The 18555-nt window shown below is 43.0% G+C and overlaps 1 protein-coding gene across 6 annotated transcripts in view; it reads left to right on the forward strand.

The window, feature by feature from the left end:
- LOC130564623 (cytoplasmic dynein 2 heavy chain 1) overlaps nucleotides 1-18555 on the forward strand; it is an 81466-nt gene that overhangs the window by 48699 nt on the left and 14212 nt on the right. For all 6 annotated transcript variants that reach the window (XM_057350873.1, XM_057350877.1, XM_057350879.1 and 3 more), the window contains 8 exons: nucleotides 100-172; nucleotides 12259-12419; nucleotides 12598-12723; nucleotides 13161-13271; nucleotides 13585-13740; nucleotides 14497-14572; nucleotides 15901-16118; nucleotides 17580-17684. In XM_057350873.1, the coding sequence (XP_057206856.1) occupies nucleotides 100-172; nucleotides 12259-12419; nucleotides 12598-12723; nucleotides 13161-13271; nucleotides 13585-13740; nucleotides 14497-14572; nucleotides 15901-16118; nucleotides 17580-17684 (1026 nt within the window). The remainder of the gene's footprint in view (nucleotides 1-99; nucleotides 173-12258; nucleotides 12420-12597; nucleotides 12724-13160; nucleotides 13272-13584; nucleotides 13741-14496; nucleotides 14573-15900; nucleotides 16119-17579; nucleotides 17685-18555) is intronic.

The raw sequence follows: 18555 nt of genomic DNA on the forward strand, positions 1-18555 counted from the left end.
TTTTTTAAACGGAGTTATCTCCTTTTGGAACCAAACTTTTCATATCTAAAATGACCTGAAGGCAGCATCTTTCTCTTTGTCTCTCTCTCTCTCTTTCAGGTGTTGGTGGTTCAGGCTTTGAGACCGGATAGATTACAGAGTGCTATGACAGCGTTTGCATCTCACGCTTTGGGTAAGTACAGAGACAGCTCTCATGATGACACACATACACACGCTACGTCATTTAAGACATTCCATAGACTTCTATTGTTTTTATACGCCGCTAGTTCTAAATTAGGGCTGTGAACGTAATGCTGTAAAATAAACGGAAATAAACGGATGCTGCATTAAATATTTTAACCCGTTAATCGGAAAAAATGAAACGCATGCGTTAACGCGTTAAAATATTTAACGCAGCGTCCGTTTATTTGTCTAGCATATAATCACGCTCTTATTTATGTAAAAGCTTTTAAACCATTTAAGCGCGATTTTAAACAGATCTTAATCTCTGTCAGACAGCGCACCAGTATTAAGTTCTCTTTCATGCTTGAATGAACAAAAACACACAAGATTATGCCATGAAGCCCGTTTTGTCTAGCATTTTCGTAAGCACAGATTTCAACGTGTTAAATACAATCGTAAATGAATGAAAAGAGTTGTGAAAATAGGAAAGGGCTTCAGATCTGCGTAGAGCGGCAACTCTTAAAGGGGGCGGCATTCTTAAACCTGCTCCATGTTCATCAAAGAACAAAAGAAAAGAGAATATCAGTGTGCTTTGTAGCTTTAATTCTGTATTTCATTTAGAATTTAGCATTAAAGACTGTCAAGTCTTCATTCAATTTCTGTATATTTTTCTTACCTGAGACATGATAGCTCTCAATTATACTGTACTTCAGTGTTGAACGGCTATAATTAATGTTAAATAAAGAAAAAATAATCAATTTAATGGAGAAATCGGTTGCAGTACTAATATCAGAATGTTGGCTTTCGTTCATAAAATGATGTTGTTAAAGAAATCTGTTATATCTACATTAACTTTGAGATTAAATGTGAAATTATTAGAATGTAAAAGTGTATTTAAAAACATTAATGTTATGTGCGATTAATCGTAGCTCTGCTGTGCGACTGTGTGATTAATCGTAAGATCAGCTGCTTTACTCCTCCACTGCTTTACTCCTATTGGTAGTCGCTCCCGAAAGTCGCTCAGCATTTGCATAAAGTTGAGCAGATCTGAACGAGTCGTTAGACACGCCCACTTCCTGTCACCAACGGTCACTGTCGCTCGTGTCGCTGGATGTCGCTAGGCTACCATTGAAATTAATGACATTGCCTTGCTTTGTAGCTGGCAGTGTGAACGGGGCTTTAGATACATATGTACACCGACTCTTAATTCAATACACAACTATCGATTCATCTTTAGTCATCAGTTTATTATGTCTTCAGATCAGCCATGTGTGAAACCGCACACACGCACGCACGCACGCACGCACGCACGCACGCACGCACACACACACACACACACACACACACACACACACACACACTCAATTAGCGTTGATTGATGTTCTCTAGGGCTGGTGGTAATGAGACTCAATTAAAACCTGCATAAACACAACATTTATCTCTTTCACCTTCACACACACACACGTGCTAATAAACCTGACCATCAACACACAAACACACACCCCAGCAACTTTATAAACCTCAAGAATATACAGTATAACATACACCGACTTTCTTTCATTCTCTCTCTCCTCCTCCTTGTGTCTTATTCTTATTTTTTAGTTCCTGTGTTTTTTTTCAGTTTTGTTGAGTGTGTTTATTGGCATGTTCAGTGATTGCTGTCAATCACAGTATAATGAACTCAGTCATAATCTGAATATAAATCAGCAGTGATCATGAGTGACAGTCACATGATGAACCGGTGCTGATGTTGCGCCAGATGCTGTAGACTCCTATAGGACTCTGTTATGATGTTAAAGGGTTAAAGATGGTCATTACTTGAAAATGTTCCGTTTTTAGCCACGATCATTTACTGAGCTGTCAATTATCATTCTTATGTATTTTAACATGCACTTAAAGTAGAGAAGTAGTGGTCGAACGATATTGAGTTTTTATAACCGATACAGATACAGATTATTTGCATGTTTATGTGCCCGATAACCGATATGCAGAACCAATATTTATTTACTGTTATACCGTTTTAATTTATAAAGCAGCAGCAACACTAATGTTAGCAATAGGCAAAATAAATGTAGAAAGTCTAATGAACGTAAATGGCAGGGGAGTCGTTTCAATTTTGCAGAAGTTTTATCATTCATATTACATAAGAGTTTTAGAATGTATAATTGCTGTTTAATAGGCTAAAAAGACTGAAGAATAATTCGCTGGATAATAATTAACTGAATAATACATTGTCAGAAGAGGAACAAACAAACTGCGTATGCATCATTGGATTTCTCAACTAGTATGTTGTTTCTGAATTATTAATCATATTTTGTCGGCCTAGATTATGAAATGCCTGCTGGCACAATGGGGCCATGAGGTAAAAATTTTCACACAACCTTAAGTAAATCAGACGTTCATATAAAGGCAACACGAATCAGCAAATCATCTGTCTGCACAGATCAGCACGTGAGCAGACTTGAACATATTTGTATGAATAAACTGCATATTAGGCATTTATGTAACACATCTCATTTGTGCGGAAATTGCTGTACTGTTTAATAAAGTTTATTAAGTACAGCAAAGCAAGTAAGTTGCCGTGTTGTAGTCACGTCTCCCCTCAGAAGGTGTGCTGCAATGGCGGTTCTGCACGCAATTCTCAAAATGGCCACAAGATGGCGGCGTTTATCGGTGAATCCGATCAAAGTCAGTTTACGGAAGTCGTGCCACTCGGCGGCAATGTTTGCAACGCCTCTGGGCTGTTAATAGGAAGTCCACGGTCCTATCTACTCGAATGGGGAAGGCAGATATTTTTTTAATCGCTGGCAAAAATCACAATTAAACAGCATATGTCCTATCAATAATTAAACCTGACATGAACTGTACCATAGCTTTGGTTTGCTAAGGTTAAATTGCGCTAAAAATCAATTTTCGAGATCGCTTCATCTACTGTGCATGCGCACAGGCTGGCAATACTGATTGACGATTGGCTCGTTTCACTGGAAGGCGGGACTTCCTTCGCAAGAGCGGCCATATTGAGCGTCGCATTCCTCCCCATACATTGTAACGGCAGTGGCGCATCTTGTTAATATTAATATCTTTGATCCGATGCAAGATCGCGGTTCAGACTGTTGTGTTGTAATTGGATTAGATGAGACCGGTCAGAGACAAAAGATGAAATCAGTAGGTCAAGCAACAGAAATATCACAAGTTGGCTGTGGTGTATCTCTTAGAATATAGCTGGACCGGGAAAATAAAGTGATTTGAGCGTTTGTGTAATCAGAATCAGAAGAGCTTTATTGCCAAGTGTGCTTGCACGTTGAGAATAGAAACCGTCTGTCGTTTGACCGCGTGTAACAGCAGTGGTGCTGTCAGTGTGGTCAGCTTTGTTGATTTAAATAGGAAATGTTGCATTGTACTGCACACATAGTCAGCAAGCCACTAAAACAGCACAGAAACCAGTCGGCTTAAGAAACTGTGGACATCTAGTTGATGTTAATGGTGTCTAACCTTTTCACTTCGTTGTTATATTGCTTGTAATGTTTTGTTCGGGTTAAAGATTTTCAGCACTTTGTTTTCCTGGCTGTAAATGTTACTGAACCCCACTGTCAGCTGGCATTACAGATCTCTGTCTCTCTCTGCTGGGGTTATGCTGGGTAAAGTGTGTAACCCTAGAGTCCTGGAAAATGCACAGCTCAGAGCGTGTGAATATCAGCTCTCATAATCTCTCTCTCTCTCTCTCTGTGATTTTGCACATTCAGTCAAATTAATTGGCTCATTAACAAATAAAATGGCTTGACTGTAGTTTAGTGTGCAGACATGCAGTCCGAGGGCGGGCCATCGGTTAGCCTGTGATTCTATATCATTCATTTCTCTTAAAAGGAACCTTGGGTATAGAGAGATGTATGGCTTAATATATTAACAATGGCATTGACTTTATAATGTGAAATATAAAACAGTGTAACTGTCACAGTATTCATAAACTTTGAAAAATATTTTTACTCGGAGGCTGCCATGTTTTGCGTCAAAATCCGTGAAATCTATATAAAATTCGCAATGATTTTGGTTATTAATATGTATGTTTGTATTGTTTCTGACTAACAATATTAAAATGTTTGAAAATACAACAAATAGCATCTTTATTTTCTTTCTTTATTTTTTGTAGCATGATTTATATATATATTTTTATCCTACAGCACCTTATATATTTAATATATATCTATATATATTATTGAAGAACTGATTAGTGTGTCTGTTTTCAGTTTGGCTGCCTGTGCCTGCAACCATTTTATTTCATCGAAAAAGAACATGGCGGCCTCCTTAGGTTAAAATGAGTATTACATTTAGGGTTTTCCAAAGAAATTAAAATATTTGATGTGTTTCTAAGGACAAATGCTAATAGTGTAAGGCTATAACAACTTACTAAGCCATACATCTCTCTATACCCTGGGCTCCCTTTAAACACTATTGATTCACTGGATTAGATGGGTGAGAAAATAAACAGCCAGGGAGTGACTGTAATATATTTATTTGTTTAACTTAAAGATGATATGTATGTATCCCTGATAGCACACATACTACTGATGTCTGCATTCACATCTGCAAGATGTATTTTTTTACTTATTAGCTCATCTGCAATATGTCTCTGAGATGTTTCCTGTCAGATGTCATATAGATATCTAGAAGATGTCTGTAAAATGTTTATTTAGAATGCATGTAAAACTGACTTTTCTAAGACGTTTATCAGATGTTTTTACATAGCAGATGTTTCAGATCTCAGATCTTTAGCAGACATCTTACAGACGTACCTGTGCTATCTGGGATGTGTTAAGCCCTTTTCATACAGAGATCCTGGAAAATACACAGAAAATGTGTCCAGGAATTTGTCCCGGCATTGTTAGATTTTGTTCATTCACACTTCCAGTGATTTTCTGGAATCTGTGCGTGCCTTCAGTTCACACACATCCCGTGAAGATCCCGTAAAGACACGTGACGTAATATACTGCCATGTAATGTTATGTGCAATTTTTAGTCGTGAAAATTGGGTTAATCACGGTGAAGGATATTTCCTTGAGGTGTTTTAGCTGGCTAAACATTACTGCCTTCCTTTATTTAGTGCTAAATAGGCCTAAATAATCTCTTGTTTTTTGGTTATTATTCTGTAGCATATATTGTTGCTTTTTGCAAATGACAAAGATGTCAGTTTTAAAAAAAACTTTTTTTCTTTTTTTTTTGAGAAATGCAGAGCAACGAAGAGCATTGAGGCACAATAATGCAAGGTAGGCTACAGCCCAGAGATTAAGCTAAATATAAGGTCCCCTTTTAGGAATCACTTTTCGGATCAATCCAGGATGCGTTTGCGTTCACACAGAAGGCACTCTGGCAATTTATGGGATCAGCTGACTGTGTGAATGGGGTTTTAGAAATTACAGCATTAATGAACATTAGTTTGTGTTTGTTGATCTTAAGACGTTTATAAATATGTATTAATAATTTTAAATCAATGTAAATAATCTTTTCTACTCTGCTCTCAAATCTTGTCTATATTCTCAGATGTCTTGTCATCAGTCATGACGTTTCAGTTTTGGGTGAGCTGCTCCTTTAAGAAGTTACTACAGGATAAGTTAGAAAAAGTTTTTTTAGCTGTATTGATCTGCATCTCAGTGATTTTGTTTGAATATTTGAATGATTAAGACAAGGGCTGCGCAAAATAGCACAATTATCGAAATATCACAAATGCGCATATCGCAACATTTTGCAATAACAGAATTATTTTAAAAATTCAAAAAGTTCCGTGTAGACCCCTTTGGAGACAATGTTGATCCACTGGTCCAAAAGAACTTCCTGTTTCAGTTTTTAACACTACACAATGGTTGAACAAAATGCAACTAACAGAACATTTTTAACCGAATCGAAATGTTAAACGAATATCTTAAAGTTTCAATTATACAGTGTATGTGGGATAAAAAAAAAACTGAAATGGGAAGTGCTTCTGAAAGAGTGTTTACATCTTGCAAAGTGGTCTATAGTCAATAACATTTAGGTTGATTGGGATAGCAGAGAGACTTGTGTGGAAGATGATCAATAATCAGAACGATGTATGTTGGTTATATAATTTTTCAGTTTTTAAATACAGTATATATTTTACGAACTTGAACTATTAATCTATCGCATTATTTAGCAAATTATTGTATATCACATTTTTCTTTAATATCGTGCAGTCCTATTGGTTCTATAATTTTTTCAATATAGTTTAAAGCAATTTAAATAGATTTTAGGAAATAAATACCGTATCGCATACCGAATATCGCATTGTTTAACATGCTCTCACATATGGCATTTTTCTTTAATATCGCACAGCCCTAGTCAAGACTGAGCATGTGTGAGTCTGTGTGCATGTGAGATTATGCTTCGAGTGTCTGATGTGGGCCGGCAAAACCTCTGATGGCTTTTCATTGGCCATCCGTCTCGCTTCCATGCAGATAATCAGAACTGCAGCCTCACCTGTGAACACAAAAACCGTCCTAATAAAAACAGCTAATCAGAGTGCTCGACAGAAACGTCTTGGTTACAGATGTAACCTCAGTTCCCTGATGGAGGGAACGAGACGTTGTGTCGAACCGACAGGTTGGGGTTCGTCTTGAGAACCTATCATCTTCTGAGTATTTTGAAAAGGCCAATGAAAATTGGCGAATGAAATTTGCATGCCGGACTCCTCCCCGGATGTCCGGGTATAAGAGGGAAGCTGGCGTGCTCATTCATTCACCGTTTGGTCTGAGGAGCCTGAGAGCATCCCCCCGACCGCTGCGGCGGGCGGCCAGTGTTGTGGCATAAAGGACACAACGTCTCGTTCCCTCCATCAGGGAACTGAGGTTACATACGTAACCAAGACGTTCCCTTTCTGTCGGTCTCTCGACGTTGTGTCGAACCGACAGATTGGGGTTCCTATGGAAGACGCCACAGCGCTGAGCCGCGTCACAATCTCTAGCGGAGCGACGTTGACTGGCCTGGGAGAGTCAGACATAGGCACTAACGCAAAATTGTGACAGTCCAGTGGAGAGGTAGGGGGTCCCAGAGCTTTTGTGAAAAGATGGGAAGCCCCTGCCACCGGCCGTCACGGGCAGAGGCCTTAGTTCTCTAACCAGTGAGAAGCCGCCCGGCACCGTAAGGGCCACTGGGTAACACATTGCCCTGCAGGACGCGGGCTGACACCGGTTCTGCGCGTAGGTACTAGAACCTCACGGAGTTGTTGGGCATTGCCCAACCCGCAGCTCTGCAGATGTCTGCTAGAGAGGCGCCCTGAGCCAGTGCCCATGAGGAGTGTGCCTCACTCCCAACGGGCAGGGGCGAATTGAGATGGGTATGCCATAACGACGGCATCCACGATCCAGTGCGCCAGCCTCTGTTTGGAGACAGCCCTCCCTTCTGCTGACCTCTGAAACAGACAAAGAGCTGCTCAGAGCTTCTGGGCTCTGCGTCCGGTCCAAGTAGAGGTGCAGTGCGCGTACTGGACACAACACGGATAGGTTGGGTCTTCCTCCCCGGTGGGGAGCACCTGCAGGTTCACCACCTGGTCTCTCGGGAGAGTGGTGGGAACTTTGGGCACGTAGCCGGGGCGGGGTCTCAAGATAACGTGAGAATCCCCAGGCCCGAGTTCTAGGCAATCTGTGGACACGGAGGGTGCTTGCAGGTCCCCTACCCTCTTGGAGGTGAGCGCCATCAGGAGAGCCGTCTTTATCGAGAGTGAGAAAGAGCGGCAGCTCCGAGAGGCTCGAAGGGGGCGGGGCCTCTTGAGGCCCGCCACCTAGGTCGCAAGAGGGTACGGAGCGTAGATAAGGTGGTCGCCTTCTCGCGCCCCTTAGGAACCTAATGACCAGGTCGTGCCGTCCCAGAGGCTACCCAGCAACTGGGTCATGATGAGCGGCCGTAGCGGCTACATACACTCCCAGTGTGGAGGGGGAGAGCTTACTCCCCAGTCTCTCTTGAGGAAGGGACAGCCCGTTCCCGATCGAGCAACTCCGCGGGTCTTCTTGCCGAGAAGAGCACCAGGACGAGAAGAGGTAACACTTATGGGCGTATAGCCACCCAGTGGCCAAGGCCCTAGCCTGAGTGACGTCCCAACCAGACCGGGGGTCGGTCACTCAGGATCTCCTCGTCCCGTCCATACATACTCGACCCCCCGAGGGAGGGAGCCCAAGGAATCGTCGGAGTCGGATGGCAGTACGTCACCCCCCGATGCTGCAAGACCTCATCTTCACGCATCGTGTCCGAATACGTGATTGAGGAGTAAGACGGTGGGACCGTCTCCTGGGGGACGATCAGACGAGCGAGACGAGGTGCGAACGGTCCGTGAGCCAGCGGCTGGCGGATTATCGCTCACAGTAATCCTCATATCACCCTCACTGCTAGCCGTAGCGAACGGCAGGGCCATAGTCCTGCCGCCATGGAACGGGGAGCAAACGAGGTGGTGGCTGAGTCCCGTGGGAACACAGCCACCCGTGACGCAACGTCTGAATCGTCACCGCCCGCAGTGCGGGCAGGACGCATCCACAACGTCTGCCCCAGCGTACTGGAAGCAGGCATCGTGTCCGTCCCCCTCCTCGATGAGTGTGTTGAACCCATGAGAACAGCGGGACAAGCCACGCTGGAGAAATTTGCTCTTTTAGAAAAGGAAATTTGCTCGAACACCTCCGTAACTGCCGAGATGCCCAGGGGAGAGTCACTGCGGAAGGGACCGTCCGCTGCACCACGTCGTAGATTCCAGCAGAATATTGATCACTGAAGATCGCTTTTTCGCTCATCAGATGCACAGGCTCTGAAGAACAAATGGTGAATGAATGAGCACGCCGGCTTCCCTCTTATACCCGGACATCCGGGGAGGAGTCCGGCATGCAAATTTCATTTGCCAAATTTCATTGGCCTTTTCAAAATACTCAGAAGATGATAGGTTCTCAAGACGAACCCCAATCTGTCGGTTCGACACAACGTCGAGAGACCGTCAGAAAGGGAACTGAGTTTATCTCCCTTGAGGCTAACATGCGCACACACAATGTCCGTCTGATTTGTACGCGACGCTCTTCTCAGCTCATAACCCCTCACGGTGTCAATTCCCTTCACGCAGCGCACACAAGGGTCTCTCCTCACATCCTCGTCTATTTCTCCTGTTAGACTCTGTAATGTGACAGCAATGCATGCTTGCTCGCTCGGACCCCAAGATGGTAACGTTTTGATGAGATTGAAGGGCAATCCGTGGTTACTGTCAGCGCTGAATGCTTTTACTACAGTCAAAGAAATAATAACACGGCCCATGAATAGTAATGTCCGTTCTGCTGGCATTAACTCTAATGTCGTGTCATTATGAATTACAGCAGAACTTGGTCTTACCGTGGTAAATCTTTAAATACGCCCGAGCCTGGACTCCCCCATCCCCACCACGTCCCAAAGAATTCATCTGAATCCCGGGCCATGCCGGCTCTGAACATGAGTCACGGCAACCTCCGTCAGTTTATACTTCTGATAGATTTCAATGATATCGTTATTGTGAATTCTTCTGGCCATGATAACCATGCAGTGAAAGTCTGATATTATGACAATTTATAACTATGAAGATAAAGTTTTAAACACGTGAAACTTACTGTAGGCACTCAAGCCTAGAATAAACATGTTAAATTGTGTTGGTTGGTATAGTAATATAGTTATTGTGTAGTATTGTTTATAGTTGTTGGTGTGATGGGGCCTTTAGCGCAGAGTTTGATGTGTAACGCTGAGTCACTGTGTGTACTCTAACTGCGCATGCTAATGAATCTTTGTTTCTAATCCTCTTACAAGCGGCGCTAAGCTTCCCAGTCATTTAACCGCTGTTACGCTCAGACCGACTATCTCAGACAGAATAGATGTGTGTGTGTTCGGGTTAAAACTGCTGTGCGGAGTAGAATAGCTGTGCGCTGTCCTCGTGGTTGCTATGGAAATGAAAATGTAAGTTCGCTTGAAGATATTTTGTCCACTCTCAAGAGCGCAGGACACGGCTGGAATTTCAAAGATGTGCTGCATTGATTGTGTGTGTGTGTGTGTGTGTGTGGGGGGGGGGGGTTAATATGACAAAACCTGCCTTTGGGGGCGTTGTCAAAGTGAAAAGATTTATAGTAAATGATAGTTATACTATAACTTTTGTGAGTGAGTGAGTGAGTGAGTGAGTGAGTGAGTGAGTGAGTGAGTGAGTGAGTGAGTGAGTGAGTGAGTGAGTGAGTGAGTGAGTGAGTGAGTGAGTGAGTGAGTGAGTGAGTGAGTGAGTGAGTGAGTGAGTGAGTGAGTGAGTGAGTGAGTGAGTGAGTGAGTGAGTGAGTGAGTGAGTGAGTGAGTGAGTGAGTGAGTGAGTGAGTGAGTGAGTGAGTGAGTGAGTGAGTGAGTGAGTGAGTGAGTGAGTGAGTGAGTGAGTGAGTGAGTGAGTGAGTGAGTGAGTGAGTGAGTGAGTGAGTGAGTGAGTGAGTGAGTGAGTGAGTGAGTGAGTGAGTGAGTGAGTGAGTGAGTGAGTGAGTGAGTGAGTGAGTGAGTGAGTGAGTGAGTGAGTGAGTGAGTGAGTGAGTGAGTGAGTGAGTGAGTGAGTGAGTGAGTGAGTGAGTGAGTGAGTGAGTGAGTGAGTGAGTGAGTGAGTGAGTGAGTGAGTGAGTGAGTGAGTGAGTGAGTGAGTGAGTGAGTGAGTGAGTGAGTGAGTGAGTGAGTGAGTGAGTGAGTGAGTGAGTGAGTGAGTGAGTGAGTGAGTGAGTGAGTGAGTGAGTGAGTGAGTGAGTGAGTGAGTGAGTGAGTGAGTGAGTGAGTGAGTGAGTGAGTGAGTGAGTGAGTGAGTGAGTGAGTGAGTGAGTGAGTGAGTGAGTGAGTGAGTGAGTGAGTGAGTGAGTGAGTGAGTGAGTGAGTGAGTGAGTGAGTGAGTGAGTGAGTGAGTGAGTGAGTGAGTGAGTGAGTGAGTGAGTGAGTGAGTGAGTGAGTGAGTGAGTGAGTGAGTGAGTGAGTGAGTGAGTGAGTGAGTGAGTGAGTGAGTGAGTGAGTGAGTGAGTGAGTGAGTGAGTGAGTGAGTGAGTGAGTGAGTGAGTGAGTGAGTGAGTGAGTGAGTGAGTGAGTGAGTGAGTGAGTGAGTGAGTGAGTGAGTGAGTGAGTGAGTGAGTGAGTGAGTGAGTGAGTGAGTGAGTGAGTGAGTGAGTGAGTGAGTGAGTGAGTGAGTGAGTGAGTGAGTGAGTGAGTGAGTGAGTGAGTGAGTGAGTGAGTGAGTGAGTGAGTGAGTGAGTGAGTGAGTGAGTGAGTGAGTGAGTGAGTGAGTGAGTGAGTGAGTGAGTGAGTGAGTGAGTGAGTGAGTGAGTGAGTGAGTGAGTGAGTGAGTGAGTGAGTGAGTGAGTGAGTGAGTGAGTGAGTGAGTGAGTGAGTGAGTGAGTGAGTGAGTGAGTGAGTGAGTGAGTGAGTGAGTGAGTGAGTGAGTGAGTAGAGAGAGAGAGAGAGAGAGAGAGAGAGAGAGTGAGTGAGGAGAGAGAGAGAGAGAGAGAGAGAGAGAGAGAGAGAGAGAGAGAGAGAGAGAGAGAGAGAGAGAGAGGTGGGGTACTTGTACATCTATATTTGTGAGGACCGGTTTGAGTTGGAGAGTAAAGTGAGGACATTTTGGCCGGTCCTCACTTCCAGAGACCCCTTTAAAGGGCTGTTTGAGGGTGAACACTTGGTTTTAAGGTTTATGTTAGGTTTAGGGTAAGGGTTAGGGTCAGGCATGTAGTTCTGATGGTTAGGGTTAGGGTAACGCCCTAGAGATTGCATTGCGTCAATGTATGTCCTCATAAAAATCAGCTGCGTAAACACGTGTGTATGTGCGTGTGTGCGCGAGTGAATAAGTGAGATTGAGTAAATCTGTCTGTGTGTGTGGGTGTATGTTAATGAGTGAGTTTGTGAGAGTACACAAGTTTGCGTGTTTGCCAATCTGTCTGCATGCATGTCTGTCTGTTTTTTGTTCATTGTACATGTCCGCCTGCCAATCTGCTCCTGTCTGTCCTGTCTTCTTTGTCTTCTTTTTTGTCTACCTGTCTATGCTTGCAAACAATGCGAGAGCTGAACCCGTTACCTGTCTGTGTGTTTGTGTAGGAATGAGGGAGCTCTCTCCTCCTCTGCTCAATCTGAAGCGTCTGTACGAGGAGACGCTGGAGACGGAGCCCGTCTTGCTGATCATCTCAGCAGGTGCTGATCCGTCTCAAGAGCTCCTGGAACTCGCCGGACAGATCGTGGGACGAGAAAACTACCACGAGGTCAAACCCACCTGACACTCACAAATGCAACCTCGATCCGCACGCTCAGACAGATTCTCATAGCTTGACGTCCAGTCACACACGTGAAAATCAGCTATTTGACCATTTTAATGACTTGACCGTAGCTCATCCGGTCAGCTTTAAAGGTTAAGTTTGACACGTGTGTGTTTGTGTTCAGGTGGCGATGGGTCAGGGTCAAGCTGACGTGGCTCTACAGATGCTCAGAGAGTGCTCTTGCTCTGGTGAATGGCTGTGTTTGAAGAACCTGCACCTGGTCACCGCATGGCTCCCCCTACTGGAGAAGGTGAAATCTCTCTCTCTCTCTCTCTCTCTCTCTCTCTCTCTCTCTCTCTCTCTCTCTCTCTGTCATATCAGCTGTTTCTATATGAGCTCTGCAATTAATTATAGTTGAAACTATTATGTTGTAGCTAAAGTGAGTGAATCTCTTGCTGATGTTACTGAGAGAGATAGACACAGACGAGAGAGAGAGATTGCTGTGAAGATACTTTAATTGCTTTTTGTTTTCATTTTCTTTTTTGTGTGTGTGTGTGTACCACTGCAGTATTGTAATTGGTTTGGAGTGAATGAAATGAGACTGTGAGAGAATCAATCCTTCTGAAACACAAGCACAAAGGAGATTGTTATTGGTCTGATAGTTTGCATTTATTGAATTTAATTCATTGTGGTCAGACATCTGATGTGTGCGCGCGTGCTTTTGTTTGTTTGTGTGTGTGTCTGCAGGAAATGAACAGTATAAAACCCAAGGCTGGTTTTAGGATCTGGTTGACTGCTGAAGTTCATGTGAAGTTCACACCAATACTGCTGCAGTCCAGTCTCAAAGTCACCTATGAGGTCAGTGTGTGTATGCGTGTGTGTGCGCGTGTGTGTGTGTGCGCGTGTGTGTGTGTGTGTGTGTGTGTGTGTGTGTGTGTGCGCACGTGCCAGTATGTGTCCTTATATTACACGTTTACACATTTTCTAGACACTCGAATCCAAAGTGATTCAAAGTGGTTTTAAGCGATACGGTTTATCAGTATGTGCTGGAAAATCGAACCCGTGACCTCAGTTGAGCTGCAGGGAAGCTCCTCTACAGATAAACTCTCTCCACCTTACAGACAGACAGTTTGTCCCCTCACAGATAACATGTTTATGCGTGTGCGTTCAGGCCCCTCCAGGCCTCAAGAAGAATCTGAAGAGGACGTATGAATCGTGGGGCTCAGAGCAGATCAGTAAAGGTGGTACGCTGGCACGCGCTCAGTCTCTCTTCTGTCTGGCCTGGTTCCACGCTGTGTGTCAGGAGAGACGCAACTACATTCCACAGGTACATCCCGCACACCATAACACAGGTCATGTGACAAAACTGCATATACACAATTCAGCAGAAACACGCCTGAAGGTGCATTCAAAAGAAACTGTTACTGTGAAACCACACACACACACACCTGTACACAAAGATGTGAATCTTGCTCAGGTGAAGACACACATGATAGCTGGAGTTAGACAACAGCTCTTGGATCTTTTTAGAAGAGATAGTCATTAATTCAGATGCAGAATTAAAATACCGCAAGTCAGGGCTTTGAGGAGCTCCATTTGATTAACTTCAAGTCTCTCGCTCGCTCTCTCTCTCTCTCTTCTTCTTTCATTTAAAAAGACTGGTACAATAGTTGTCTTTTAAAGAATTCATATTTATGGCTAGCATGCCATTTAGGTCAGAATGTCTCCTCCATAATTATGAATACATGGTTATTTATATATCAGACTCTTAAAGGTACAGTAACCAGATTTAGTGTGTAATTTCAAGGATCACAGAGAGGGTGACTAAAATATAAATAAATAAATTGACGCATATAGATACGGTTTTTCTTTCATAGCTTACTGTAGATGAAAAGATTTGATCTACGGACTGTGCGAAAGGAGTTAGTCGTGTAAACTATTGAAATCTAAAGGCAAAAAATGATTGAAAAACATTTCCAGGTGTTTTGTAATATTAAATCATGATTCAAACATTTTAAGAGCTTCTGTCTTCCAGATTCAAATATGAAGTTAAACAGATGATGATGAGTGTGTGTTTTCACAGGGTTGGACGAAGTTCTACGAGTTTTCTCTGTCAGACCTGAGGGCCGGATTTGAGATCATTGACAGACTTTTTGAAGGTTTGTAACATTAGTGTTGATAAGCGAGCGTGTGTTTGTGTATGTGAATGATCTGTATGTGTTAGGGCTGTCACGATTATTAAATAATCATCTCATCGTGATAGTTTGACATCATCGCGATGGTTTCAGATCATCGCAATTATTGCACATCTCTATAGAAGGCACTAGGGGGAGCTGTAGTGCATCTGCATATTGCATATTTTATTGTACGGACCCGACGTGACCCGACGGTTTCGGTCGGGTCCGGGCTTAATTTCTATCATTTTACATGGGCTCGGGCCGGGCTTGCGCTGTAAATGAGCGGTCATGTGATGCGTTCCGATTAGCGCGAGAAAGATGCGAAAATGGATGCTGAGGAGGTGAAACGGAGGCTTGCCTCTGGCGATTACGTTTTGGTTGCACCAGCAACTCAAGCAAAGTCTGAGGTGAGGAAAAGTTTTGACCATGTGTATGAGAATAATGAGCCAGTGGGATATGTGATATGTTACGATGTTACAGAGGACTTATTTTATTTCTTTGTTCCAACTTCCAAGTGGCCTATAGCCTACGTTAGTCATTATTAAATTATTTTAAAAATTGTATAAATGACGCATTCTTGACAAAAGCTGTGTGTGTGCGCACATTTGAATAGCCTAATGTCTGGCTGCAAACGGGTTCGGGCTTTTAAAAAGCTGTCAATCAAAATGTACTTGTCGGGCTCGGGCCGAATTCTGTCAGGCTCAGACCCTGTCGGGCCTAACTTTTAAGGCCCGATTACAGCTCTAGTATATATAGTAACTAAAGCAAGGTAATACTTGTCAAATGTACCACCACAACACAATCACTTAAAAAAAAACTAAAGCATATACCATAAAAATAACCTGCAGTACAATTTAATATTATGTCAGTGTGAAAACCAGTCTACCAAAATCTCATTAACATAGAAGTAAACTTTTCTTGTAGTCTTGCAAGTGAGAAAAAACAGACTAGAAGCTTTTCTATGACTGATAGCATTTTAATGGTGGCTTCAATTCACTCCTGATCAATTTACTTAATTTACAAGTATTTGGTGGTTGTGTTATTGACAGGTAAAAGCCTAAACTTTAAGTATGATGACCCAATTTTTACCGATGTATTTCCAAGAAAAAGACCATAGTCTTTATATTCAGAACAATATGGTCGTTTCAAAGCTGAATAAAAAATGTATGAGAATTAAATGTCAAAGCTCTAAAACAGACAATTAATCTTCATAATGGCAATGATTTATTAGTCAATTAATCGTCAGCCAAATATCATAATCGTGACAGCCCTTATATGTGTTATTTATTCACGCGTGTGCTTGTGTTCAGGTGGTAAGGTGTGCCAGTGGGAATACGTTCATGGTCTCCTGGAAAACGCCATATACGGTGGACGCATCGATCACAGGAGTGACCTGCGAGTACTTCGATCGTACCTGCAGCAGTTCTTCAACGCACAACTGCTCGCACAACCGCACACACACTCTCGCATGAAGAAATCACACGCCTTCCCCGCGCAAATACATCTACCCAACTCCTGCAGCATAGCGGTACGTTACAGCATCACGCACAAACACACACGCACACACACACACACGCTTTGGTTGACTATCTCCGTGGGGACAGTCCATAGGCGTAATGTTTTTTATACTGTACAAACTGTATATTCTAACCCTATCCCTAAACCTAAAGATCATAGAACACTTTTTGCATTTTTAGATTTGTAAAAAATATTGTTCTGTACAATTTATTAGCTTTTTTGCCCGTGGGGACCTCAGTTGTGGTCCCCACGGTGACACGAGTCCCCATGTGTTGGTGTGTATTCAGGTTTAGGTCCCCACCGGGATATACAAACATGAACACGCGCACACACACACACACACACACACACACACACACACACACAGCCAATTCAGATTTACACTGTATAAGGTGCATACTAATATTACCCACAATCCCTGGTGCTGCAGAAGAGTTCATGACATTTTTCTTCATTGGTTTTTAAATGTATAAAACCTAGGGATGTAATAACAATGTTATCGTTATCGTTTTATCGCAATAGTAAAATTGTCTCAATATTATCATGGTCACATGACTGCATGAAACGATAGGTCTTCCGGGCCTAACATACAGTAAGCTGTGTCCCAAATGACATACTATGCACTTAAACTATGCACTATGCACTCAACCATGTAGTGTATGAAGTTTAGAAGGGTAGTATCGTCCCAAATGGAGTACTAAACAGTTTTATACTAACCGGAAGTATATCGGTTTGCCAGATGAGCGCAAATGACGTCAATCGCACGCCACAATGCGTGTGAATAAAAATCAACTTGAACATTGTACAATTAATGTAGTTTTCATCTGTTTCGAAACTGCGACCGTTGAGTGCGTGACGTGTCCACAGTTCCACACTTAATATTTTCGGTTGAAAAAGTGTATCTTCCGGGTACTTAAAGTGCACTTCTTTTTTGCGGATTTTAAATGTGAACGCAATACTCACACTATTAATACTACAAAATGGCGTAGAATAGTGCACAAGTGTGCGATTTGGGACACACCTATAGAGAATGTTAGAAAAAAACAATAGATATTACCTTTGTCAAGGCCCGTATGGTGCAATTATTCGATTTTTAAAAAGGGATTTTTAGGACATTTGACCCATCTCATACTATAACTTATACCTCTAAGCAACAGTTATGATTAGAGGATAAAGAAAAGTTTACGGCACGTTTCCAAGCCATCATTTGTCACTTTAAATATTGCAATAAATATCATACTGTGGAATTTATACCGAGGTATTATAGTACAGTGAGATTTTGATATTGTTACATCCCTAATACTAAAGTAAAGTAATAATTAACTTGTGTGTAGATGTCTGAGAGTTGTTATGTGGCTTCTCTGTTGTCATCCTGCTGTGTGTGTGTGTGTGTGTGTGTGTGTGTGTGTGTGTGTGTGTGTGTGTGTGTGTGTGTGTGTGTGTGTGTGTGTGTGTGTGTGTGTGTGTATAGGATTACCGTGTACTGGTGGACAGTCTTCCTGAGGATGACAAACCCAGTTTCTTTGGCCTTCCTGCTAACATAGAGAGATCAGCACAGAGAATCATCAGTTCACAGGTGTGTATGTGTCTAGTGTGTGTGTGTGTCTGTTTGTACTAAGGTCATAAGGGGTCAGGGGTGTTTCGAGTCATTGTGCTGAGCAGGACATTCCTCTGCATCAAAGGTGTGTGTGAGTTTGTGTGTTCTTTGTGTTGCTGACAGACTGTTGCACACACACACACAAACGCACGCAAAACACACACACACACACGCTTGTCTGGTTTACTATCTCCGTGGGGACAGTCCATAGGCGTAATGAGTTGTATACTGTACTGTATAACTGTATATTTTATCCCCTAACCCAACCCCTAAACCTAAAGATCATAGAACACTTTTTGCATTTTTAGATTTAAAAAAAATATTGTTCGGTACAATTTATAAGCTTTTGTGCCCATGGGGACCTCAATTTTGGTCCCCACAGTGATATTGTGTGCGTTCAGGTTTAGGTCCCCACTGGGATATACAAACATGAACACACACACACACACACACACACACACACATGGAGGGTGATTGTGGCATTGCTGTGGTGTTCTGGGTGGTACCTGCGAGTCTCTGTGATGTTCTGCTCAGTTCAGATCCCGTCCTCAGTGTGATTCAGTGTAGGGAAGTAACATAACATCATCTCTCCTTAAAAAGCAGCATGATTGAGGGTCAATCACGCCTGTAACACAAACACTGTTTGTTCAAATATGAATGCCAGAGCGTGAATGTCCCGCTGTTTAGTGAATGAAACGGACAATCACCCCCATTCAGATCACCATCACACACAAACACGCGCACACACACACGTGTGTGGTTTCCATGTTTTATGGGGACATTCCATAGACGCAATGGTTTTTATACTGTACAAACTGTATATCATATTCCCTACCCCTAACCCACCCCC

This window comes from Triplophysa rosa, linkage group LG14, assembly GCF_024868665.1.
Source record: "Triplophysa rosa linkage group LG14, Trosa_1v2, whole genome shotgun sequence".
Lineage (NCBI taxonomy): Eukaryota > Metazoa > Chordata > Actinopteri > Cypriniformes > Nemacheilidae > Triplophysa > Triplophysa rosa.